We start from the raw sequence: 26410 nt of genomic DNA, 5'->3' as shown, positions 1-26410 counted from the left end.
GCCTTTTTACCTCCTCCACTCTGCAGTCTTCTCGCTTCCTGCACGGGCTTTTCCATTTGATATGACTAGCTTCTTGTGCGCACAGTTTTACTCTAAAGGAAGAAATCGGGCGCAGTCTTATTAACGACACGTTTATGAACAATCAAATGGTCCTCGTTAAAATTTATGGATGTGCATAAAAAACACGAACGGCCACCAGCCAATATAGCCCTCTCCAGTTGTCAAGAATCTTGATGCTTCTTCCTTTATCTGCCAGTTTGGAAACGTTGTCCCGTGTTGTCTGTTAAGATAACTTTATTGTTGTTGTAGGGATCATGCGACGCTCTCTGCCATCAGTTTATATTGCCAAGGCTACGTATTCAATTAGGCAACACTTTCATAACACACCAAATTAATAAACAAACATGATGAGATGTCGTCCAGCAACAATAAAACGCGCAGACCAGTGACTGCAGCAGTTCTATCCATAAAGACTAACACAGGGCTGGATAGACAGAGATTGATTACACCATCAAATAGTGCCTCCGTCGCTTTTTACTGCGCGCATGTCTGTGCTTCGTCGAGAGATACGCCTCTTTTTTGCGCCGTTAAAACCTATTCATATATTTTTTTAATACATTGATCTCCCCGAAGTCACCTCTGACTGCCCCGTGAGCGAAATGGTGCATTTTTTAATTAGATTTCTTTAAAGAGGTGTCCTTGGATGTGTGGCGCATTGATCCACTGTACACTTTTTCAGGGGGTAAATATAATCACGTGTTGTTGAGGTAGCCAATCGCGGACAGGGAAGCGCAGAGAAATAATTACCTGCCTTGATTGTTCTATGGCTAGATAAAAAGTACACATACAGTCCATATAATAATCGGATGCATGTAAAAGAGCTTGGACGCATCGACATGTCGACCACGGGTCCCATAACTAATTATTATGTGGACTCCCTGATCAACCACGAGAATGAGGATGTCCTCGCTGCCAGTCGATTTTCAGCGACCGGTTCGCACCCAGTTGGCCCTCGCCCGACGTCCCTAGTCCCGGAGTGCGCCGAGTTCCCCTCCTGCAGCTTCGCACCAAAGCCACCCGTGTTTTCCAGCTCGTGGCCACCGGTCCACTCGCAGTCCTCTGTCGTTTACCACCCCTACAGCCACCAGCCGCACTTAGGCACAGACTCGCGGTACGTGCGCTCATGGCTGGAGCCAATCTCCGGCGCAGTGCCTTTCCACGGCTACGCAGCAAACAGCCGGCACTTTCAGGACCACAGAGCCGGCGAGTGCCTCGGCTCCAGTGGAAGGACCTACACGGATTATCTGTACTGCTCCCCTACTGACCTACGAGACAAGACGCACCCGAGCGCACCCTCTCCGGAGTTGGAGCTGGCTTCTGGGAAACATAAAGACGACAAGCCGGAGCTAGATCCGAGTAAGTTCAAGCTCCTGTATCCAGGCGGGTGGGATTCCTTTCGGAGATGATGTGTTGTGCCTTTCGCTGAAGGTATTTTTATGCTCCTCGTAAAGAGAAACTATAAGCTGTTTCCTAGTCCCTTTTGTGTCGAACACGTGAAGCGCATCTGCTGGGAATAGATTTAGGAACTATAAAAGACGCTACCAGGCTAATATTGGGGCTATAAAACAGACAGGGCTGTAAACATGGACTCAAACCAAACCTACAACAAGACGTTGAATTTGGAGGATTGTCACAGTGGAGGGAAACATTCAAGGCATCCCTTTAATGTGAAATGTGAACGATCATTTCTGATGCTTTGTTGTTTTTTTAAATAATAATTTGGACTCCAAAACATCACACGTGGCGCATCAGACTATAAACCGACTTGCCCTTTGTGCCATTATGGGGGGGAGAGTAACACACATTTGTCCCTCCGTGGCAGAGCTCACTTGCAAAGTGTGTTGTGAATATAGTAAATTTAATACACGTTCAGATCAATTAGGCATAACAAACTAAACAGACTTCAGGAATGTTGGGACTTGGGCTTTACCCGAGGACTTTCAACACGGACCTGTTAAAGCTTGAACCCGGGGCCACTTTATGAGCCAATAAAGTGAATAAGCACATTGGCTATTTTACGACGATGTTACTCACATGTTAAGGGGACAAGAAATGTGTACCTTTTAGACCATTTTTAAGCCACCCTGTATTTTTCTGATCTGTAATCTGTATATTTATTATCTTTTCATGTTTTGGTTTGCATAATAATTCGCTAATCTTATCCTATGAAAGTGTTGCGCAATTAGAAAAAAAAAAACATGGCTGTATCTGTGTGTAAATGATTCTTCTTCTTATGATTCTTTGTAATTTGCAGACAATCCGGTGGCAAATTGGATACACGCCCGATCAACGAGGAAGAAGCGATGTCCTTATACAAAATACCAGACTCTCGAACTCGAAAAGGAGTTTTTGTTTAATATGTACCTCACACGGGACCGGCGGTACGAAGTCGCCAGAGTCCTGAATCTGACCGAGAGGCAGGTCAAAATCTGGTTCCAGAACCGGCGAATGAAGATGAAGAAAATGAATAAAGAAAAGGGAGAGAGCAAAGAACAATAACGCGGACTATTATTTTTTGTCATATTCGAACTAGGACAACTACTAGTGGAATGGACGGCACAGTCGAACCAAAACTTTTCCTCCTCGTATTTATCACTTTGTTGATTTATATTACCCTTAACATTGAGACTGTTTTAAAATCCTTTCTTCTCAGTGCACAATTTCGTGTCCGTACAAATGGCATTTTAAAAGTAGCTTATTATTAAACAGAGGACGTATAGCAGTATAGTTATTTTTTGTATGCTTTTGTAAAAAAAATGGAGAATGTTTGGATACTGTCCCCAGAGAGAATACTTGAATTCCTTTAGATTTCCAAAAGACACAATAATTTATTTCTAGGATGTGTTATCATTGATGTGCAGGTGTCCAAAGAAAGGGCATCCGCGCTATTACCCTGTCCCTGCATTTTGTGACTATACTTGTTTCTGTATTTTGTATTTTCTTTGTCTGTAACTCATCTGATTGTGAAACAAGTGTGTTATGGTTTTCTGTAAATATAAAGATAAACACGAAATTCGTAAATCGTCTGTTTTTGGTGTTGAGTAAAAGTCAACTTCAAATGTCAATTGTTAAACAAAACACAACAACCCTGGAACATGAGTATTACAGAGCATCTAAAGTGAGCGCGTAAAGCTTGCGGCACAACTGTTTTCATTTGGTTATGGAATCACGAGGTGTGTGTTTTCACCAATGAACCATGAATCCACATTTTGCATTAACCACTTAACAACCATTTACATTTAACATTGAACACACAAAGATTTTGATCCAATAAAACGCATTCGCTAATGCCTCCTTGGTGTCGAGTATCGGCACACAAAATGTGAGTAAACACATTGATGCTGCTTGGTGCTTCCCGAATATACAATATAAAGAAGAAATTGCGCATTTGTCCATCTTGAACACGATCTAAAACTAAAATCTGCCTCAACAGTTTTTGTGAGGGCCACTTCATCCAATGTCTCACTTTTGCTTCCTGAGATCAACCTAAATTGCCTTTTTGTGGCGTTAGACAATAAGGACAGGATGCTGTCGTTTCAAAAGACCAATCCAGCTCGGACAAAAATGCCACTTTTACTGCCCCTGTTGGAGCACGGCTGTTTGTCTCAAATGCAGACGAACAAAGCAAACTCGACTAACTGGCTAGACGTCTGGGCTAAATTACTTTATGGTTTTAATGGCCGGTGGTGGAGGTGGCTGACTCGTTCAAAGGAGAGCCATGCGCAATGTTTAAGTTACTCTTTCCTGATGGCCATCAGCAACCGTGCTGTTCTTTTAAGTGCTCTATAATGCATCAATTATACAGGCAAAAGCCAATATTTATTTTGCATAACAGGAGTGCTCGAGTGCACTCATGTCTGGTGAAAATCTGGTCTTGTATGTAGGAAGAAACGAAAGTCAAATCAGAAAGCATTAATTTCTAGAATGGTATAGCTCATTTATCTTTGCAATGTTTTTTTTTTTAAAAAGGGAATAGTAGACCACTGTCCAGACAGTCCTAGCTGCTTTGCGTCCAGACTACTGTGGTTTCTGATTGGTGGAGCACAGCGCGTTAAGGACGCCTTTGGACACTAGAGGACGCTGTTGATCCATGGTTTGAGGCAAAGCAGTGTGTTACGAGGGTTTTTTTGTCCCTTTTGTGACTTGGTTGAAAATGAAGAGTATATTCTATCGATGACAAAATGACAGATTTGTTTGAGCTCCTGTGTTCAGTTTAATCGGCCACAGATCGAAATAAAAAACGCACTGAGCTGCTTATTGACTTGGTCTCCATAAGTAGGCCATAAAAGTTTTATTGAGCATTGTCGTTGAATTGTTCGTGAATGTGTGTAATTGTATGTGTGATGTCCATACTGAAGGTATGATGGGCCTATTTAGACTCGTGGTTTCTAATTTAGCAGAATAAGATCCAAACACTGGTATTGGTTAATAGTTATATTGAGTTCATATGTGGCCTATAGCCAATAGATTGATTATACTTATACTAATTGATAAGATCACGACAAACCCATGAAATCAAAGAAGAATACTTTGTTTTAAATGTCAGTATTTTAATGATAAATGTACAAAGTCAATACATAAGTAATAACACAGCCATTACATCCAAAAACATTGCAGATATATAGTAACAGACATAAAGTTGATAATAACAGAAACAACAGCAGCAATAATAATAATAATAATAATAATAATAATAATAATAATAATAATAATAATAATAATAATAATAATAATAATAATAATAATAATAATAATAATAATGATGATGATGTTAACCATATAGCCATGCATACAGTGTAGGTCTGTGAAATACAAATATGTGCAGCTGCACCATAAAGTCCCCAGAAGTGGAAACAATGATTGGCAATCTGCATATTTATAGAGTGTAAGAGGTCTATAAATTCGCCCCTCGCGCCTTTCATATTTTACGACGATGTGTCGAAATCGTCAGTAACCGCACCAAAACCACACTGGCATATTCTCGCAAAGCCAAAGAGGGTCCCGGTACAACTGTTGAGCTGGGGATATGGCAATTGTGTGTAGCCTTCTAGCATTTTATGAACTGGTCCACGTGGGGAGATTTACAGCTAATGCGCGCCGGTTTTACGGGGTCAGTAAGTGGCACCTAGTATTCATAGGTCGTGTTTATATTTGCGAGTGTTTTACGGCGAACGCTGGCCTTTCTCGATTACAACACACTGTGGATGTTTCTCTTTGCACCTGCACTGCACACATATTTTTGTAATTGGGACTTCTTTAATTGACTTTCAAAACAGTGGACCTTGACGTTTTAGAATTACGCACAAGCTTTAGCAAAGAGCACGCGCGTAATTCTTTCTAACTGCATACAAAGTCATAGTTATAATCGACAACCCGACAGTCTCTATACCTGTAACACGATGCTGTTGTTTTCACGTGATCAAATCCTAAAAAAGAAAAAAGAAAAAAAACACAAGCCTCGAAACACAATATGAATCATATTTAAAGCGTCTTTGCCGTTGCTTATGATTAGTGCAGCTGCTCTCAAGGTGGATATACGTAGAGCCCACGTCTGACCGGTCGCTGAAAAGATGAAGGGGTGGGGGTGAGGAGGGAGGGTGAGGAGCGGGGCGACCGTGGTGGGGGTGGTTGGGTGGGAAGCTAAAAAAAAAAAAAAAAAAAAAAAAAAAAAAGGAAAAAGAGCAGCGTCTGGGACTGGTGCCGGTTGGGAGCAGGGTAGCTTCCTTGACATTAGCTTTAACGCACATTCAAAGCACATGCAATAAGCAACCGCACAACCTGGGAACACGCACTGAAATCCACCGAGGAACGGCTCTGAGAGAGTGAGCTGCTGTATATTGTCCAAAGGGGCAGCGTTTCTTCTAGTTCCGGTTTGTCTGCTTGTGTGCGCTGAACGAGTTGGGACCCTAAACAAAAGGCTGCCATCATCCTTAAGAAGATTATCTGCTGCGAGAACGCGCGTGTGCTTGATGCTAACTCAACATGAGCTCCTATTTTGTTAACCCTCTTTTTTCAAAGTACAAAGGAAGCGAGTCACTGGAGCCAACTTACTATGACTGCAGGTTTCCACAGAGCGTTGCCCGCAGCCACACACTGGTCTACGGACCTGGAGCAGCCGCACCGGGCTTCCAACACCCGTCCCATCATGTGCAGGACTTTTTCCATGGAACTACGGGGATCTCCAACCCCGGATACCAGCAAAACCCCTGCGCCCTGGCTTGCCACGGAGATGCAACGAAATTTTATGGATATGAAGCTCTTCCGAGGCAAACGCTTTATGGTACCCAGCAAGACGCAAGCCTAGCGCAATACCCAGACTGTAAATCGTCGGGCAGCTCTAACCCCGGAGAAGGACAAGGCCACTTAAATCAAAACTCCTCTCCCAGTCTTATGTTCCCTTGGATGAGACCCCACGGTCAGAATCATACTATCATTTCCTATATTCTTTCAATGTTGGTGCGTGTGTGTGCCTATACGTGTTGTGTACGCGCGTGTGACTGTCTGTATGCGAAATAAGTCTAACACAAGTGTGTTAAACTATAAAACGATGTACGTGAGATGGACATGATGAGGCACATACAACCTGTACTGCAGGCTGCTGTAGCTCTGCAGCACATGTCCATACAGAGCTGAGTGGTTGCTTTGAAAAGTGCCTTTAAAAAGCTCAATTACGAAACATAGCTCATGACACCAGGTCTTTGAAGTCAATTACCGTCCACATAAGATATTTCACAAGCTGTAAAAGCACTGTAAGGAAAGATGGATAAGTTGAAAATACGGAGAGCCTCTACACAGCTGTGACAGATGTAGATGCCAAACACACACATGACCACGAGTCAAGAAGTTCGGTTTTAAGCGAAATCTGACTGAGGCCCAGTGACTCTCAGACATATTCATATGAGCTGTGCTAGATACAAACTTAATTCACGGCTTCTCTGTTGTAAACCTTACTCTGTATTACCTCCACTATAGGTGCAAGGCAGGTGTTTATCACTAAAGCCTTTTCAGATTGCTGCAACAGAGAATTGTGTATAGAGGCAACATACCAAACCTTGCGTGCAAGACAAAGAACTGTTCTCACACAACTAATTTAAGCCTAGGCTACATTTAATTAACATTTTTTATCTGACAATTAAACACTTACCGAGTATTTCAGTGGAGAGACGAATTGATGAGTGACAGATGCTAATCTGCAACAACATAGGCTGCATTATGAGCATATCTTTACAAAAAATATAAAAAATCAGAAAGGTCTACATCATAAGTTGTCCATGAGTTACTGTCCGCACTCGGGAGCTAAATTAAAGAAGCAGAGCTATTAGTATTCACCGTGAGGGAATTTAAGTAAATGTAAAATTAATTATAAGTCATCAGAGTGTTTTTATGGGGGACCGTGGTCAGTCCGGGCTAACCTCTTGCTTTATTTCATTTAAGCCCCAGGAAGACGAAACGGCAGGCAAACATACAGTCGCTACCAAACTCTGGAACTGGAGAAGGAGTTTCTGTTCAACCCTTACCTGACGCGCAAACGACGGATCGAGGTGTCGCATGCCCTCAGTCTCACCGAGCGCCAGGTCAAGATCTGGTTTCAAAACAGGAGGATGAAGTGGAAAAAGGAGAACAACAAAGACAAGTTTCCAGGTCAGAGAGGAGAGGCTGAAGCCGAGGCCGAAGAGGAGGGCAACGAGGACGGTGAAGGGGAAGAAACCGAGGAGAAAGAAGCGGAAGAGAAGGAAGAGGCCAAGGAATGATTTTATGGTCCTTTTTATGGTTATATGGCTGAAAAGTGAAAAGCGAGGCCCCATAAACAGACCTAGAGTCAGAAGAAGGCAAAGAGCATCAACTTTACGACCACCCTTTCATTTTGTCAAAAGGGAGAGAATCCCACGAATATTGCGCTCATAAAAAGTCCAAATTTGACCAGTATTTTAACATTGTATTTTCAGAGAGGTTCGAAGCCTTCAAAAATCCTGTATCGGTAAATAACGCATGTTCGATGGAAAATGGCATCACTATTTTTTAAAAATGTGCTTTGATCAAAAACGCATAGCCAAATAAGATCAAGACCAACGCCAACATGTTTTGTAAATAGATACCAGCCAACATTTAAAGTGTCATTTCAGAGCCTTTCGGAAGTGTAGGCCCGGTAGGAAATGTCGAGTCACATCGATGCACAGTCTGTGTATGAACCAGTTCGAATCTTGATTGTTACTCTTTATCGTTTTATGTGAATGGCCTATAGATAGCCATTAGCTCCTCAGACTTACTTTTTCTAGGATTACCAGGGAAATGCAATCGTTTGAAATTCTCTGATGCTACCTAAACCTGGGGGAATTGCAATAGAGATTTTTGAATACAGATTTCGTATGATTTTAATTTCAAAGTGTTATATAACCTTCTATTATTCTATTAAGTTATCTGTGTAGCATTTACCCTATAATATACACTTGTTGAGGACAATTTAAGTCTTGAAGACAATTAGCTCTAAGCCAACCCTTTTTAAGATTGTACTCTATACGGCACTACCTAAACTCAGAGACATTGCCCTTCACTGAATTTTATTCCACGCTCTTTCTCGGGCATCGCTCTGAATTGATCTAAGCTGTTTCCCCAACAACTAAAACTGCCTATTACGCACATTTAAACGATGTGTACGATTATACCTGCTACAATAACACACATTTGAAACATAAAGGAGTCTTTATTTTAATGTGCTGGTGATATAGCGTAGTTGTTTTGCACTGAGTATAACCTTTATGTACGTCTTGTTATATATGGATGTTAACAATATGCTCGTTTCCTGGTGTTTCTTCTGTGAAAGACGGAATTGTTGTCTCCGCCGTTGTTGATGTAAAAATCACGAATAAACAACATGGCTCACTATTATATATGTTCTTTATTACGTACATGCATTGGATATCAGCACACACATCAGATATACAGCACTATAGGCCTAAGCCATAACGTAATCAATTTCACATGCAGCCAGTTTTCACACGTCAAACATCAAAACCAACACTTTCAATAAAAAATAAATAAATGGAAACAAAATGCACTAAATTACATCAGTATAAAACGAGGGAATAAAGGATCGCCTACCTACACCCATTATCAACCCAAATAGGTAAACATGAAGTATCAATTTTCCGTCAATGGAAAAACACAGTGCGCGCGCAGTCAAAGTCACGCGCATCGTTTGATTCATCCCAGTAATAATAAGCTTCTGGTCTTAAGGGAGGACTCTAAGCCGTTTTAATGAATCTCGGGAAAGAATAATAACTGTTAGGGATGACAAACACGTTATGTGGTGCCACAATACTGTAAACTACGTAAACAATCGCAAAGCAAACCGGGTGAGCTTAAGTCGTCCATATACGTGTTGTTTTTGAAATAGAGAGTGGTCTTGATCATTTCTGCTCTTGGATGTAAAGGCTATAACGTCCAAAAAAAAAGAAATAGTCGGAATCCCCGAAGCTGTTAATGTGAGACCGGGATGAAGACGGGATCTGGAGTAAACGGATGTAAAATAGTGCGTACAAACCACAAATGTTGTGTTGTTACACGGGGTCATATGCAGCTTATGCTGGCTGTTGCGATAGAAACGCGATCCCCTGACTATAAAGCAAAATGTCATTTGCACTCATAAACTAAACTCGTAAAATAAAACTTTATGAGGGCTATTTTTGGTTCACAAGTTTATCCGAAAAATGAGATGTTGGTGCCCCGCCCCTTCCAAGATTTAAAATTAGATGGGCTTTATAGTTGTTTTGTGTGCGCTTGCGTTAAATTATTTATTAGACTGCTGTCTGTCTCTCCGTCTCTCTCAGTCAGTCGTCCGCTCACTGCTACTTGAAGTTAAAGTGAAAGAACCGTTCACAGGATGCAAATAGGCTACCACGGAAAATAATATAATAGAGTCTCTGTAATGTGAGCAAAAATGATTGCTGTGAGAATACAGATCATTGTAATATTGTGTATGCAGGCTTATGTGTGGCTCGTTTGTCCATAGGCCAAAGGAAACGCGCAAGGCACATCGCAAGCCTTGGATTCAGTCGAAATATTACTAACTTGCTAAATACGGTACATAGTAAGCAAATATTGAGGCTGAAATGACTTGTATACAGCCTCCTTTTAAGAAAGAAAATGCCCTCATATTTAGGCAACTTGTCCCATTTACGTCTGTGCGTAAAGGCGCATCCAAGTTGTTGTTGTGCTTCTAAGTGACACCTATTCTGTGCCTCATATGGCCATTGTGTGTGTACTTTTAGCATGGGGCTGACATTGCCAATAAAGTTTAAGCTAGCTGCTGTAAAGTTTATTGGTGGTGTAAAGACGCAGCTCGGTGACTGTTTGCGTCGGTCTGGGCTCAGTGCGGACCATGGCCTGCAAGGACACACACGGCGCATCATCACCAGCAAGTATGTAACATCATTACAGGGAGGTTATTGTTCATATTACCAAAACAAAGACAAAATCTGCTTTTACTTGAAGTTTTATTTTAGCCTGTCTCATGTTATAGCAGACACCCTTTTCTTTAGATGTTCCGAGAATTCCAGTTGAATGAGTTAAAAATCCCTCCAGCTTTTTATGCGCTTATTTGCTTAAATGATCACGAATGGCTTTCCACATGTAGGTTAGACATATATTTCGGTTTCGTCCTTTCTCTGAAACCGTAGAAAATGTTCAAAATGCAAGTGGTCACGTCCTTTCTCCCTCTGTGGCTTAAAAAATTTATGAGCGCTTTTTGCGAATGCGTCATTTTTCTTGCTCTCACTTCACGTCCTCGTAGATCTTTGTCGTAGCCTGGACCACATCTGAGCTCAATGCTGATCATTTTTTGTTTGTTTTTGTTTTCATCAAATTCGGTTTAGTAGAATTTCAACGTGGATGCGTCATGGCATATTTTGCAGGGGTCGATGATGACGATACGCACCAAAATGCCTGATGTTTGCTGAACGCCTATGAATGGACAAGACTTGGACATGTTTACGATTCTATTTTTAAGACGCACTCCAAATTTTCCCATATTTTCATCTCTCATAACGCCTCTGTTTCCCTCAGCCCCTCCCTTTTTTTTGCACTTTCTTTTCCTTAGCATTTGGCCTATAGCTGCTCCACAGAGCCTGGCCCATAATATACATGAACTGTCATACGCGTATTTAAATTGTGTGATTTGAGAAATTCTCCATTGCCTTTTGTGCAGTTTTTTCCATTCGAAAAGAAGTAAAAAAAGATGGGTGCAAACATTCCTGGTTGTTAAAGAGAGAAATTTACAGCTGAGTAATAAAAGTTTACGACTGAATCCTCTCTGTGATTGGCTGAGGCGAGCCACGTGGCACACGCTCTATGAACATGAACTTTATGCTGTTGTCTATTCTCTGGTCCTTCCCTTGTATCAGCGGCAGGCTAAGCTGGCGCGTTCTCAGTGCGTTTTTGCCTTTTATGAAATGTTTTTTACAAACGGGCGTGTGTGTGCGGTTCCGTGTGATAATCATCGATGATGTCTGACAGAAGGATCTTCAGAGCAGCCGCCGCCTCCGCGTTTATCCCGGGAGGCAATAAAGCTAAGCCGCGGGCTGGGAGAAGGATATGACTGTGAGAAAGAAAGAAAAAACACTCTTCCATCTTCTGCCTCCGCCAAATCGAAATGCGTCGGTGCGAACGGCGAGAAGGAGCCAGTCTGCGCGCTGTGGTGTTGTCCCCTGCACTGCCCACCATCGTGACCCCTCGCTTAGCTATTGTACTCAGCAAAGTGCCATAAGGAGGTAAGGCAGTTCCTCCTTCAATTCCATGTTCATCTGCTGTGATTTGAGCTTTTCAACGCCGCTTGATGCAAAGTGAGTGACGTGATTGAAATTTAGGGTAGAGATGCACAGTGCAGTGTGTATGTATGTGACCTGACCTGTAGCCTGCAACCTCCCGCCTCCAGCACATTATCTCCTATTACCTCTGCTTTGCACCTGAGAGCACTCACCGTCGTGGGCCGTGCACTTTGTAGTCCTTGCAAGTGTGTTTTAAATATTGCCCAGCCAAATGAACTTTGTGAACAGTCCCATATGTCTGTATTGGCCTGGGATGGATCAGCTTTAGTTGGTGTCAATGCAGCCGCTCTAATCGTTCATATTTGTTGTCACATGTCCAAGCCAAGTTTTTGACTTATACACAGAAGTTATTTTACGCACGCGCATGCACGGCATTCATACACTCATCAAGTATGTGGACATTGATAGACGGACTGGCTCTGTTCGCTGCACTGCCCCCTAGCGACCAGCAGGTTCTGTCGGTACGTGAAAGTGGGCGGGGGTTGGCTGCGGTTGATGTTTACGGCAGCCCTGAGGTCCACTGCGGATGTCAGCTGGCCGAACCCGCTTCGATGTGTTTGGGTTAAGTGACACAAAGAGCTGGGTTGTTTTTTGTTGAGCAATTACTCTAACGTAAGGAGGAGAAATTAAAGATCTAGAATGGTGGTGCCATGACATAAGCATTGACGACAGTCTAACCAGCAGCAGGCCCTTTGCTTTGCTTTGTTTGTTTATTTATCTATGTTTGGAGTTGGACGTTGGGCTTGCATAAGCTAGGCATCGACTTGCCGTGCATTAATGTGTACCTTTGAAGCTATTGCATGCGTGCCATTGTTAGTGGTCATGGAAAAGAGCCTTTTTAACTCTGAGGTTGACATGAACAAATGACAGTTGTGTGTTGTGAAATTGTGTTTCTCTATTCAGCCATTTTGTTTGTTGTGTTTTAATTTGGGCTGACTAACAACGTCACGTTGGGTCTTAAGAAATACCATGAGTTCATTTGATGACTTACAAAAAAGGAAGTTAAGAAAGTAAAAAGAAAAATGATTGTATTTCCTGTGCGTAATGCGACGTCGGGGTTATGGGCGTTTGGCTAGCAAGATTATACTATGGTAATAGATTGTCCTAAAATATTGCTGTCATAATGCATGTCCTGCTCACAAGAGGGTGGTGGTCTCATTTGAAGTTGAACGCTCAGATGTTTATCTGATCATTGTTGCTCAGCAGAACACTCCCAGCGCTTGGCTATTGTCTAAATCATCTTAAAGCATTCATTGAAGCTCAACAGTCTCTCTGTCTGGCGGTCAGTATCTTATTCTTGATCTGGCAAAGGCTGAGACTGTCTGCTTTAAACGCCTGCAAGGTCTTACTGTTTCCCCGTCGTTGTAAAATGGTGGTGCTGCAGTGGCTCGAGCCCGCCGCTCCACTGCGTGCGTGCAGCCTGCAGAGAGACAGAAAGAGTGCGGGTATTTAGTGTGTGCCGTTCGGGTTCAAATGTAATTGGAAGAAGGGGGAAACGCGCTGTTTCTGTGTTGTTAAAGCAGGCAAACACTGTGCACGAAAACTTATGAAGTAATGAAGCTGTCCGCGACACCACATTTAGAAGTCCACTTTTAAATCCAGACAGGCTGAAATTTTCCTGCTAATGGTCATAATTTATGATGTGTGGATCAACATGTGCTCATTGGCCAACAGCTTCCTGAGTGCTTAACGAGCATAAAGTCGAACACTTCCGGACATTAATTGGGCCAGTCGACGATGGTAAAGCGCTTCTAGTGGGCTTTACATTGTAACTATGTGAATTACTCCTTATTAGTCAAGCTAAAGCTGCAGTGAGTGACCGCTGTTTTTAATCATTGCCGATAAAGTAGAAAGTTTACCGATCCCATTCAACTAATCCTGACTGATGTGGTGCCTTTGAAAGTTGAAGAGAATGCAAAGGTTTCTGGTCAAATATGGGCCCGTCTTTTGCCGCAGGCCTGAATCTTTACTATTTGATCCTGCACCACACAGAACCCAATAATAATAATAATAATAATAATAATAATAATAATAATAATAATAATAATAATAATAATAATAATAATAATAATAATAATAATAATAATAATAATAATAGCATCTAGTTGACTTCCTGCACCTATGTGATCATTTGTCTATTGGTCATGATATCAGCTCAGTTGTAGAAAACTGGACCAAAAGGCTTCTGCGCCTTCACTCATCAAAAAAAGCCCCGCATGTGATTTGCCTTACGGCCCGCAATAAAACACTAAAACGCGAGGAGAAAGAGTGACCTTTCTATTTCTGCACACTGGCAGAGGCTCCCTTGCATTCCAGCCGCTCTCAGTCCACATATTGGGGCTGAGTGTCCAGTTTATTTACAGCCCCCCAAACTTTATGATCCGCGCGCCGTGTGTTCTTGTCGCTGGACAATTAAAGCGTTTGGGAAGGTGAAACATTTGGACACATTGTAAAAGTGCATTGTAAAAAAAAACACAACAAAAAAAGCAAAACAAAAGTGCGCCTTCTTTCTCAGATAAAATACAATGGAAGGGTCCTCTAGGTAAAAAAAGAAGAAGAAAAAAGGCAGCAAAGGAATACCCTTTTAAACACGCACATATTATAAACATCTTGCACTTACAATGTTTATAATTGTGAACATTTTCATAGATTTTTTAAATATTAATCATGTGTTTAAATTACCATAAGAATAGTTCTTCTTGCACACCTTTTATTTTTAAAAATGTACATAGAGAAGTGTCATATCTGCAAACTTTTTTGTGTCATAGTTTTGTCTGTTGGCACTTTTGCGTGTGTTTGTCTGAAATGTGTGCGGATGTCACATATGGTCGGGAATAAGGTGATGGGAAGCTTTTATTGCACCGGCCACTTCCTCCTCTTTGTTCCTGTCTCTTTTATGGTCCATTCACTTAGACCTCAAACAACAGAGGCAACGCCGCTGTAGCACTTTTAGCATCAAAACTCTCCCCTCACTGAACAAATCAATGGCTTGGACTGGAGAGTTGTTGGATTTCTCCACCTGGTTGTATAATGCCAGTTGTATTTATAAATGGTGTATAAGTGCCGCGAAACAAAACACAATGGCGGACTGTGGCCGCACAAGCACAGGATAATATAGAAATAAAGACGACTGATGGAAATATATCATTCTAATTATAGTCTATCATATTTTTTAAACTTGTCTTTGATAAATTACTTTTTACGTCAAAGAAAGCGACAGCAGTTTCTCAATGACAAAAACTGGATTTCCAAATATGTCCAAAAACTGCGCACACACAAACGCATAGGTTGTTAAGTAAAACAAATAAAAAACACACCACGGATAACTTTTTAATTCATTTGAAAATCAATTGTTTGTACCTGCTTGCGCACGCGGCACACAGTGAGTAGTGGGCCTTTGAGGCTGGACAGTCCACTAATAAGTACTTATAGATTTGACGCGGACGGAGGCAGAAATGATGCTCTTACGCGCAGATCTTTCCTCTTTTTCCCATGCGCTTTTACGCTGAACAGAGTTCATGTGAGACTCCTGCTTGCGTTGCAGGCTTTTGCTGCAGAGATAGTTGTTTGTGAGCTGGGAAGCGTCACTTGTTTTATTGCCCTCACAGAAGAGACCATAAACGCATTCTTACCACCTCCACCTCCCCCAGTTTAAAAGCAGTTCACAAGTCACATCATTCTTGTATGGAAACATTAACTGTATGTTGGAAAGTGCTTGTGTGACTGATACAAACTATAAAAGCCAATAAGCAGAGTATAAGAGAGAGTATTGTACGAAGGAGCTCGTCCTCTGGGGGCAAAACGTGGAAATATGTGTGTGCGCAGTGTGGTTGCGAAATGAAAATGCAAAAAATAATAATAATAACAATAATAAAAAAAATAGGCCTATGTATTACAAAATCTGATGCACACCCACAGCAAAGGTAAGGAAATCAAGTTTGCATCTTTACACTAGTGCGTGATATTTTCCTCTGCTTTTGTACTGCTCAATTATGTGAATAACACTGTGTGGGAGAAAAGGGAGAAAAAAGTATTTACAACAATTTCCCGGTGCCATCTACCTGATGTGCCCGTCCAAGTCGACTTTGTGTTTATCGGCATTTAGCACTAATGTTCAAGCTTTGAGCTAAAAGCTACAGTTTCCCTTCAACTCCTGCCTCTCAATTGGCTGAGCTTGGTCAGCTGACGTTGTCATATTGTCTCTCACCAAGCCAAGCCTCGACTATAACACTCGGGTTTGTGCGTCTTAACCGGAGATTGGAAATTAATAATATTGAATCCTCAAAGAAGCCCACGCATCAGTTTCTGGTTGAAGTCAAAAGGGGGAAAGAACACTTTTGGAGAAAGGTGTTGTTGCGCGCGTGAGAGACGGAGGGCGATTTACACCACCAACAAAAAAAAGACCGATTAAGAAGTGGAGAGAGTTGGAGAGAGGGGTTTACAAGCAAGGTATGAATTCTTATTTCGCAAACCCGTCGCTCTCCTGCCATTTATCCGGTGGTCAAGATGTTTTACCGAACGTGCCATTAAACTCTACTACCTATGACACGGTCAGACATTTCTCGTCTTACGGCGCGGCGGTGTCCCAAAATCGGATCTATGCACCTTTCTACTCTCCACAAGACAACGTGATGTTTGGCTCTGGCCGGGCACAGTATGAGTACGGATCAAATATGTTCCTCCAAGACAAGGATGTGCTCCCCAGCTGCAGGCAAACAAGCATGGGACTTAATTCACAAAGCCACATTGCTCAAGAGTACAGTTTGGATCAAGGAAGAGCAGGAGCGCAGGACCAGAAAAGCAACGTCCCGATCTACCCATGGATGCAGCGAATGAACTCACACAGCGGTGAGTTTTACTACGACAAATAAATTAAGGAAATGGGCCAGTTTTACGATATGTCTTACCAAGAGAGTAAGTTACTTTTTTATGGCCCCATAAAACATGACTGTAGCCCCTCCACTTGTAGATGGGGCTTTGCATGAGCAAATAAATAGCATTTTAAAATGATATAGCTTGCTTGTCATAATCAGCTAAAGCGCTTCTGTAGAATTTTAGACAATACAGTAAGTTTGTATGTGTATAAAAAAAAAAACAATCACAATCAAAACAAGCTTTATTGCTGTTCCATTGAAAGAGAATAACTGAGAGCTGTGACTTTGTGTGCCCCCACAGGAGTAGGCTACGGGACAGACAGGCGCAGAGGACGTCAAATTTACTCTCGTTATCAAACACTCGAGCTGGAGAAGGAGTTTCATTTCAACCGCTACTTGACGAGGCGCAGACGCATCGAAATCGCCAACGCGCTGTGTCTGACGGAGCGCCAGATCAAAATTTGGTTTCAAAACCGGCGCATGAAATGGAAGAAGGAGAGCAACCTGACGTCGACGGTGACTGGGAGCGAACAGACTGGCGGGTCCCAGGAGGGCGAACGTACGGATGCAACGGAGGAGGAAAAGGACGAGGACAAGAAGAAGGAATAGTGGAGGAATTTACGAAAAAGAAAAAAAGAAAAATCAAGTGACTGTACAAAACCCAACATAACTACCTAAACTACCTAAAGAAAACTGGGAGCGGCTTCACTGCATGTTGGCTGTCCCGCCGCACTTATATCTTGACCACGGAGTATTGAGAATTTATTTTAGCCCCCCAAAAAGGACACATATTGTGATATTGGACCGCAGTGTTTTTTTTGTCACTGCTATTCAAGATATTGTGAGAATATCTAATGAGTGTTAATTTCTACCTTATTTCCCCCAGTATACTTATCCCCCCACAGCCTATCCATCACTGTGAACCCCTTTGATCACCTCCGTACACACACACACACACACACATACACTCACACACACAAAACTGAAAGTATTGTGCATCCACATTCCATTGAGTTCAGAGCAGGACGACGCAGTCTTTGTGGTCAAGTCCATATTTGAACCGATCCAACATCACCTCTGTATATACCCCGAAATAAACAAGTGTACTGCTATGTAAAATAACCGTGATAACGTCATTGTATTCAATCGCTTTGATAGTCGCTCCAGAAAAAACAACGGCGCTTTGTCCCCTTCTTTTAGGATCATGATCCGAATATTCCTGATGTGTTCACCTGTGTATTACCATTTTGGGGACTGAGAGGGGGGGGGTCATGTTTTGTCATAATTGTGTATCACAAATAAAGTATTTGTAAAAAACCTAACACAATGAGTCTTTGTTTAAGAAGAAGACAAAACAACTAATAATATGCAGGGAAATGAAGATGAAGCTACAAAATCATAAACAAATACGTCGCGTGCGTATAGTAGTTCAGTCTTTAATCTGTAGGATCTGTATTATTATTATTATTATTATTATTATTATTATTATTATTATTATTATTATTATTATTATTATTATTATTATTATTATTATTATTATATAACAGACTTTATTGTCATAGCATAGGTTTCACCGTGCTAATGCGAGTCGGTCTGGTCCGTCCGATCAAGGAGAAGTCGAGGGCAGTGGCCGCAGTGCCCGTCCTGCCCCATACCAGACACCAGATGACGCTCTTGTCTTACTGTCGTGCCCTTTTTTTTTTTTTACGCAAACCATACCCTGCCTGGTCTTCAGGCACCAGCAGCTCAAACTTTACTGGACACGTTTCTGCTATTCATCAATATCCCCATTGAGTATCAAAGCCAATTTATGACTGGCCAACATGCGCACGTGATCCCATACAAATACACCATATTTGGGCAGCGCAGTTCGCGATCAAGAAATAAAAAAGCAAACCCTGGTCTAGCTGTAAAACTTGGATTATATTTGAAGAAGTTAAAAGCTGGTAAATGCGAATGCGAAAACGTTTAAACGATCCTCAAATGCGACGAATCGCGCGTTCCTTCAAGCCAGCAGCTTTGAAGAGAGAAAATGAGCTCCTTTATTCAAGGCGTCTCTTTCACTCAAACAAGGGAAGTAACTTCGAATATGTTAAATTTCGATGCATCTGGGCGCGGGTCCAGCAGCTTTGTGGGTGTTGATGCGAACGGTTTCTACACTTGTCCCGTCCCAACGACCTCTGTTCATCGGGACGAGATGAAAACCAGCCTGCGTGGCAGCGCGGAAGCTCCGTTCCAGTCCAGGTCGCAAATAAACATGGTCTCCAGTAAGTCGACGGTGGACGCGAGCGCACACAGTTACAGTAGCACCTCAGCGCTGGGAAGAAACCGGGAGACGGACAAAAGCTCCAAACCAGGAGGCAACAAAAGCCATGACAGTCAGATGAGCGCACAAGGATTAAAACATCATACAAGTCAACGAGAGAGCAGTGAGCAACAGCCCCAGATCTACCCATGGATGACAAAACTGCACATGAGCCACGGTAAAGTTTGTCTTATTTCTGTAGCGAGGAAAAACGCGTTTCCCTATCTATTCTTAGCAGCGCAACACTTCTTTTAGACCGTTCCACTTCTCTCTTGAGTTTTATAGGCCAAACGCAGGAAATAATAAAAACTCGTGGTCATAAATTTTATGACAAAGGCATCCATTGCTCGTAAACCTGCTCTGTTACGACGAAGAGGTGATCTGAGGGTGATTTATTGTTGTATAATTGGATAAGAGAACCAAACTGTAATAAAACTATAACATCATATTCGAAATAGGCTTTAAATATAGATTTGATTTTGGTTGTTTGTATTGTAAGTCCTTTATGCATTATCAGGATCCCGCTGTGTGTGTGTGTGTGTGCGTGTGTGTGTGTATGTGTGTGAGATAGAGGGACCCACACACACACACACACACACACACACACACACGCACAAGCAAGCCTTAGCCTTAAAATGAACTCTGGGAAACACCGCTGCCCTGACCCAATCATGAACTTTTCACCTCGAAAAGATTTGAATAGACATGCTTCGTCCTTCTCTGCGCCTCCGACTTGAGCTCGATTTGCGGGTTCAGACGGACAGAAGAAGCCCTGTCTGCATGATATAGGCTATGTGTGTAGGCTCTCTTCAAGAGAGATCGAATATTTCAGGCAAGGCCAATTGATGGATTTATCAGGCCTTCAATTCAGCTGTTGTGAATTTAGTGTAAACCACAATTAATACTTGGCCATAGATTCATTGCATTTTCATTTTGATGCAATATTTTACGCTCGTGTGTCTCCTCCACAACCGTGTTTGATAAAACTCGGGCAACAATGTCAATTCTTTTGACTATTATGCTATAAGTCTACTTTTAGAATAGCAAAGGTAGCAGATTTAAATTGGACCAAATATTTGAAAATGTCCTTCATTTCCCCCACAGTCAATGATATAACAAGGCTATAGCAAAGTCTCTCATGCGTATTTCTGAAATGTGGTGCTGTGAGCTGCTCATACAACTCCAGATTTATTTTTTCATTATAAATGGTGGTGTGTGTGTGTCTGTGTGTGTATAGCCTACAAGTTGTACTTAGCAGCAGTGCTAATGGAGGTTAACTTATTTCACTGCCTCTTCAGAGACGGAAGGAAAGCGCTCGAGGACCAGCTACACCCGGTACCAGACTCTGGAGCTGGAGAAGGAGTTCCACTTTAACCGCTACTTGAGCCGCCGCAGACGCATTGAGATCGCTCACAGCCTGTGTCTGAATGAGAGGCAGATCAAGATCTGGTTTCAAAATCGACGCATGAAGTGGAAGAAGGACTCCAAAACGAAAGGAAAAGAGTAACATAGCGCGCGAGCTCTGGGTACACGGTGCATGGCTGGCGCGTGACCTCCAGATGAACCTTGAGGAGCAATGACATCATGACACTGTGCTGCGTGCTTCATCACCAATTATGTGTCACTTGCTGCAGTTTGGGACCTAATATATTGAATATCACTCAGTTTGATCAATAGGTTTACATTTTTAAATTAATTTGCTGCCTATGCGATGATAACCTCACTTGAGAGCACTAAGAGGACAAGCAGCAGAGCCAGAGCCTGTGCAGGACAAAGCTCCCACCTGCGTAATTTCTTCATTAAACTGAGACCGTTCAGACTTCTCTGTCGTGTAACAGGCCGCGGTTTAAAATCGGCGGTTCCTCCCCTTGGACGTGACTGCGGGTCATTTATTTGTCCGTAATGAATCCAACTTGTGTTAGTTTGTTGATGTGAAACTGAAACATTTGCGTTTTGTGTTTATCTCCTGCGCCTCATGTGTCTAATGTGTCACAGCAGTTAGAACAACTGATAGAAGCTAAGTGTTGAAAAAAATAAAGTCCCATTTGATGTTGCAAAGCTCAACTTTTGCATTATTTGAGTTATTATTATTATTTTATATTATTACATGAGTAATAGGGTTGCGCCTCCTATTTTTTCTTTTTATCCCAGACTGACCATCGGCGTGGCTGCTTACGTTAAAGGCCCCTCTTAAAAGTTTATTGGCCCTTTCCACGAGAGCCCCAGCTGACATATATCCTGCTTGGCTGAACAGTAAAACCGAACAGTAGCCTGAAATAACACGGCGTGAGGTGAGACCACTGTGTCCAGTGTCCGCGCAATTACGCGCCACTCCTCGGGTGGGTCACGTTGTTTTTGTGTTTGATGCTGCCATTGTTGGACAATAGAGCTAAAATATTTACCTACATTTAAATATTGGCAATTGGCATTTGATTTTTTTTTTCCATCTCATAATTTCAAACCAGCGTCGCTGATAATGAAGAGAAAAAAAAAGAAAGAACTCACCTCAGACTAAAAGCTTCCTATCTTCTTTGCAGTGGTCAGCGCTGCATCCACTATGCCTGCTGTCTGTTGGACCTAACATTATATGTGGACAATGTATTGAATCCCGTTTTGAATGTCTTTCTTTTTGGGTATTTTAAAGTTTACAAGGTTACATATGCCAATTGGCCAAAGCAGGGCCTGTGAATGGTGCATAGGAAGCACGTGGTGTCATTTAAGTGGGTTTTATGGCCTGGAAGAGCTGACAAACCTTCGATATATACACATCATATATAATCTTAACTGTCCGGAATCGCAGCTGCTGTCTTGCCTTATCTGAAGCAGAAAGGGCTTTGTGGCAGTAAGGACCACAACCTTTCTGCGGACTGTGCTGTGGCCTTTGCGGAGAGCTGACAGACGCAACAGCAGTAAGTTCATTTTAACTTTACAACAGCAGGCCTGAGAATGCGCCTCTCGGTGACGCCATTTTATGTCGCTTGGATAAAACGGGCTTCGTGTTTTTCGTAATAGCCTTTTAAATGTAATTATCAATTGGCAAGCGTATCAAAAATATAAATAAATACATGTTAAAATACGTTTTATTGAACAATTGGTTGCATATTTGTTTATTTCACGCATGTGTAGTGCGTCTAATATTTAGGCCTATTAAACATACAGTAACCGCAATTCTATTTTGCTGCATATTACAAATATCCTACTTATCAAATATATACATATATATCCACTCACAAAGGCCACATAACATTGACATTTGACTGGAGTCAACAGATTTCTACAGTTGGACTATATGTTGTCTGAGAATTACAAAAAAAAAATCGATGAAATAAAAATTGCTTTATCAGTTTCAACGCTTATGCACTACGTTTTTCGTCCATGTCGCTATGCTTTGTAAATACGTAGAATGTTTTATGCAGGCTATACAATTGCTTTTTTTCCCCTATTTGGATGCATTTAGCACATATTAGCCCTATAGGCTATTTCATTTTGGCTATGGATAATCCGAGTGCTTTCACTTTGGTGTAAAGAGAGTTCGTATTTAATGTTACTCTGTTGTTGTCTGCTGGGGTCACGAAGAGGCCACGCGACTTGTTTAACTCAAAGTCACTTTGCAGATTGCTACGTCTTCAAGATGCGCTCCTCTATAAATGCACAACATCTGAAAAAGAAAAGAAGGCGCCTTTTTTGTCTTTACATCAATAGCCTTCGAATAAAAGAAGGGAATTCGACATTTGAAAAGACAGTGGAATGTATTTTTGGATTTTCTTTTACGCATAGGCATATTATAATAAAATGCAGTCATTTTTGTGTTTTGTTGAAGTGGCCTGACTAATGGCCGCATTACTTGACCTATTGTTAGTGTTTCTTCATCTTCCTATTTGGTTTCAAGCCACATTTCCGAGATAAAGCCCTTTATCGGAAATGAGGGTAGGGAATTGATTTTTAAAAGCAATAACAGCTCATCTCAGGTACATATGCGCCCTAAAATGAGATTAAATCCACCAATGAGAGCTGGTGATTTGATCCCGGCTTGCTCCTTCAATCGACAAATCACTTACACCTCCAATAGGGGGCACTGCATGACACTACTACACTGTGTGGGCACTACGCCCTTATGCCAGGCTATGCACTAGTGCTCCCTTTGTCCACACTCCTAACACATGTGGGCCAATAGAGTCACTTTTACCCCAAACAGGAAGAAAAAGCACTCTCTATTACAGCAATATTAATCGACAGGAACACCCCACGATAATCATAAGCCCGTTTCTGATTTATGACACACGCCTAAAGGAACATATAAATGTATCTTACAAATGTCAGATAAGTACAGTGCAGAAGTTCAAACATCCGCAGTCACTGTCATGTCGCGCTGTGTTGTTGTATTCCTTTCTTTAACCTGCACAGCTGACATATTCATTATTCACGCGGCAGAGGTCATTTCCGGGTGAACACAGACCATGCTTTGTCTGGGCCTAAATAAACAAACGTAAATGACAGAAGCCTCACTTTTCCTGTATGTGTTCAAAGGGAAAACGTGGAGACAGCGTTGTATTGACTTATAAGCCTATTAAGATCTACGTGCGCGCCTAAGTTGGGGGATTTTTATTCATAGTCCATTTGCCTGAGGAAATATCCAAACGACAGTAAATTTACTATCACTGTCTGAAAATAATCCGTCCTAAATTTCTAAAGTGCTAGTCCCAGATCTGCGGGAGCCCACACATGTCAGTGCGTTTCTAGGGCAGCTTTCCTTCATAACACACACACGTGGGCCAAACGTCCTGCAGTAATTATGAGCCACATCCCCCAAATCACTAAAGTGAACTGCGCAGAACTCATCGAATGGGCTTTACTGTGAGATATGTGGAGGTCTATGGACTATCATGGCTTTTTGATGCACAAAGAAAATTGATGATTGCACACTGTCGATATTAAGTTGGTCCATTATATGTTTCCCCACATAATTGGATAGAATAACATTTAATTATATGTCTTGTGCCTTCAACCAGGAAGTCCCATTGAGATTTCCTATCTCTTTCCCAATCTCAAAGAGACCTGGCCAAGGCAGCAGCAATAATTATAGAATACAGCCTTATTACAAATTGAGCTCTGTGTGAAAGTTGGTCTTTATGTAAACACTACTCCCTTCTGTTTTTCAGATGAGTCCTAAACAATGGCACCGTGGACTTCCATGTAAGTATTGTGCACACCAACTCACACACACAGGACGTTTATACAAATAGGATTATTTTTCCCCCATGAGCATGTCTTTTATTCTAGGGCTGAATCTGTAATTTTTCCACTAAGATGTCCCAACAACAGGAACATATCCTGGTTTTAAATGGCACAAAAAAACAACAACAATGAAACAGTGCGTAAAACAATATAACAGGAAAGCCCAATAACTGTTTGTCCGTTTTAAGGAATGTTGACAACTGTAAAAAGCACATATCATACATATAACCTTGACCAAAGTGCTCATGCATACTTTAATGAGGACTGGGGTAAACCGTGTCCTTTAACCAACCCCTTTTAACTGCAGTGCGTCCAGCGCCCCTTTTCTCCTTCATCTACCTCTCGTCTCCAGTTAACCTGCACTTCATTAAAACTTTTTATTCACACCGGACGCCTTATTACACGTGCGTAGAGGCTATTAGTTTAAGGCTTGATTAAAAGCGCTTCGCATGTGCACTGTACATCTGGGAGTGCATCATGCTGCATCCAGGTCAGGCATTACAGCAGCTACTAGACTTCCTCTGCTACTGTTGGGTCCCAAATTGAAACCAGAACAAGTGTCACATTTGTACTAGTGTGAACACGATTTTTGTGTGTGTGTGTGTGAGAGAGAGAGAGAGAGAGAAAAGAAATGCTAAGGCTCGTGAACAAATGAAACATCAAATTAGTTCGCCCGAGGGTCTCATTTTTTGTACTTCTACATTATAACTAGTTATTGAACTAGGTGCACGATCTGAAAGCCATTTGCGGAGAAAGAATTCATTGCTGTCTCTCCATCAATAATCCTTGGCAGTGAACTATTGGAAGCAGTCAAACGCGAGGGGTGAACCGCGGGTCAGCCTGTCTAACTAATATTAAAATGCGCGCACGTGGGCTGCGGCGAGCACGGGAGCGTACAGGCCTATGCGGAAATGGAGCAGGAGTCCGTCAGCCCGCTTATTTAGACGAAAAATATGGTGGGGAATCAGCATCATTTAATCATTTCCCCCCCAAAAAATCCATGGCATTGATGCAGGAAGGAATATAAAGAGATAGATGTTTTTGGACACTGCCCGAAGTTTCTCCCCTCGTTTCTTTCTTCCACTGGAGCCTAATCAATAGCATTGATTCGCAATCTGAACATGTTTGCTGTTTTTAATAACACCCTCTCCCAAACAGGTCATATGTCTGATATTGTGATTTTTCATCCTCGGTTTCTCATTAGCTTCTATAGTGGCAGGGAAAAGGGTTAGCAAGCGGTCAGTATGGTAATGGCAAGCAGAAGAAATGGTTGGGAACAATAGAAACTTATTTTTCATGCGACCTGTCACGCCGTCCCTTTGTACGTGCCGTGTTTGGGACTGAATATTCATACAGCAGACAGCTAATGGACCTGCATGCTGAAAAGAAGAATTTCTCATCTTTGTGACAGGGGACAATCTTGATATTTGAAATCCGTACGCCTTCTATTCTATTTATTTATTTACCAGGATTTTTTTATCAAATCTTGTCTGGCACATAACCCAGTCATTTTAGTCTTTTCTCTTGTTTCTTGCCGTTGAGTCGTTTCATTAGTTGTCTATATGTACCCTGTAGAACCGAATTTGTGTCAGCTATTGAACAATCGCAAATACGTCTCTACAGGAATACATGGGCAACTGAAATCCCACGCCATTGGACTTTCCTGCATCCTCTGCAGTGCCTCAAATACAACCAACGAAACTTGCCAAACAAGCAGTTGATTAACCATGTCAGAAGGTATATTCACACTATAGTACATTGGATAGTGTAGAACCACGCGCGCAGTCTGTGGCTACTCCCGTGTCAGACCCTGTAAAACACGTTAGGAACAAGAGGTCGTTTTAAAGTGACTGATTTACAGCTTTTATTGCTCTATAAAACGCCTCTAACATCCTCGCTAAGGGTAATAGAAATGTCGTGCGCATTCTGTACAAACAGCAAAGCCTGAAATACACCGTTCAAACAATATTATGCCATTATTGCTTTGAAAAAGCCCCGTTAAACTGTTATCCTATGTTGGTGGCCAATCAACTGACACGTGGGGTATTTGAGGATATTTATTTCAAGAATATTTCTTGAGTGTCTGCAGTGGCATGTGGGCTGTTACATGACTG

General features: G+C 41.9%; 7 protein-coding genes across 8 annotated transcripts in view; 6 read left to right on the top strand and 1 right to left on the bottom strand.

The window, feature by feature from the left end:
* Positions 1 to 26410, top strand: part of LOC306964035 (rho-related GTP-binding protein RhoA-A-like) — a 470655-nt gene that overhangs the window by 79307 nt on the left and 364938 nt on the right. The gene's annotated exons all lie outside the window — the stretch shown is intronic.
* Positions 1 to 26410, bottom strand: part of znf740b (zinc finger protein 740b) — a 220933-nt gene that overhangs the window by 91539 nt on the left and 102984 nt on the right. The window lies entirely within an intron of this gene.
* The window catches only part of LOC306964969 (homeobox protein Hox-D3-like), a 42093-nt gene that overhangs the window by 4180 nt on the left and 11503 nt on the right, over positions 1 to 26410 (top strand). The window contains exons 1-2 of one of the 2 annotated variants that reach the window (XM_079559146.1): positions 11468 to 11825; positions 24221 to 24254. The gene's annotated coding sequence lies outside the window, so the exon portion shown is untranslated. Of the gene's footprint in view, positions 1 to 11467; positions 11826 to 24220; positions 24255 to 26410 lie in introns of those variants that run through there. The other variant, XM_079559147.1, reaches the window with a different exon arrangement.
* Positions 858 to 2559, top strand: LOC306964944 (homeobox protein Hox-C9-like; the record flags this gene model as incomplete). The annotated part of the gene is made up of 2 exons (XM_079559123.1): positions 858 to 1416; positions 2315 to 2559. The coding sequence occupies exons 1-2, from the start codon at positions 867 to 869 to the stop codon at positions 2557 to 2559; spliced, it is 795 nt and encodes a 264-aa protein (XP_079415249.1). The 5' UTR covers positions 858 to 866.
* Positions 5755 to 8795, top strand: hoxc8a (homeobox C8a). The gene is made up of 2 exons (XM_079558443.1): positions 5755 to 6475; positions 7495 to 8795. Exons 1-2 carry the CDS (start codon positions 6043 to 6045, stop codon positions 7809 to 7811), a joined length of 750 nt encoding a protein of 249 aa, XP_079414569.1. The 5' UTR covers positions 5755 to 6042; the 3' UTR covers positions 7812 to 8795.
* hoxc6a (homeobox C6a) lies at positions 16128 to 18014 on the top strand. Its single transcript, XM_079559140.1, has 2 exons — positions 16128 to 16730; positions 17058 to 18014. The coding sequence occupies exons 1-2, from the start codon at positions 16334 to 16336 to the stop codon at positions 17363 to 17365; spliced, it is 705 nt and encodes a 234-aa protein (XP_079415266.1). The 5' UTR covers positions 16128 to 16333; the 3' UTR covers positions 17366 to 18014.
* hoxc5a (homeobox C5a) lies at positions 18529 to 21110 on the top strand. Its single transcript, XM_079558988.1, has 2 exons — positions 18529 to 19239; positions 20360 to 21110. The coding sequence occupies exons 1-2, from the start codon at positions 18789 to 18791 to the stop codon at positions 20566 to 20568; spliced, it is 660 nt and encodes a 219-aa protein (XP_079415114.1). The 5' UTR covers positions 18529 to 18788; the 3' UTR covers positions 20569 to 21110.

Source organism: Gobius niger, assembly GCF_951799975.1.
Source record: "Gobius niger genome assembly, chromosome: 6".
In the NCBI taxonomy this organism is placed as follows: Eukaryota; Metazoa; Chordata; class Actinopteri; order Gobiiformes; family Gobiidae; genus Gobius; species Gobius niger.
The sequence above is the reverse complement of the archived record's forward strand: the minus strand, read 5'-3'. Positions and strand labels throughout refer to the sequence as shown.

Excerpts from the sequence above, each read along its gene's own strand:
- hoxc8a (XM_079558443.1), top strand. The coding sequence starts at position 6,043 with ATGAGCTCCTATTTTGTTAACCCTCTTTTTTCAAAGTACAAAGGAAGC. Across the intron at positions 6,476-7,494 it reads CCCTTGGATGAGACCCCACG|CCCCAGGAAGACGAAACGGC; the intron begins GTCAGAATCATA and ends ATTTCATTTAAG.
- hoxc6a (XM_079559140.1), top strand. The coding sequence starts at position 16,334 with ATGAATTCTTATTTCGCAAACCCGTCGCTCTCCTGCCATTTATCCGGT. Across the intron at positions 16,731-17,057 it reads GCGAATGAACTCACACAGCG|GAGTAGGCTACGGGACAGAC; the intron begins GTGAGTTTTACT and ends GTGCCCCCACAG.
- hoxc5a (XM_079558988.1), top strand. The coding sequence starts at position 18,789 with ATGAGCTCCTTTATTCAAGGCGTCTCTTTCACTCAAACAAGGGAAGTA. Across the intron at positions 19,240-20,359 it reads AAAACTGCACATGAGCCACG|AGACGGAAGGAAAGCGCTCG; the intron begins GTAAAGTTTGTC and ends CTGCCTCTTCAG.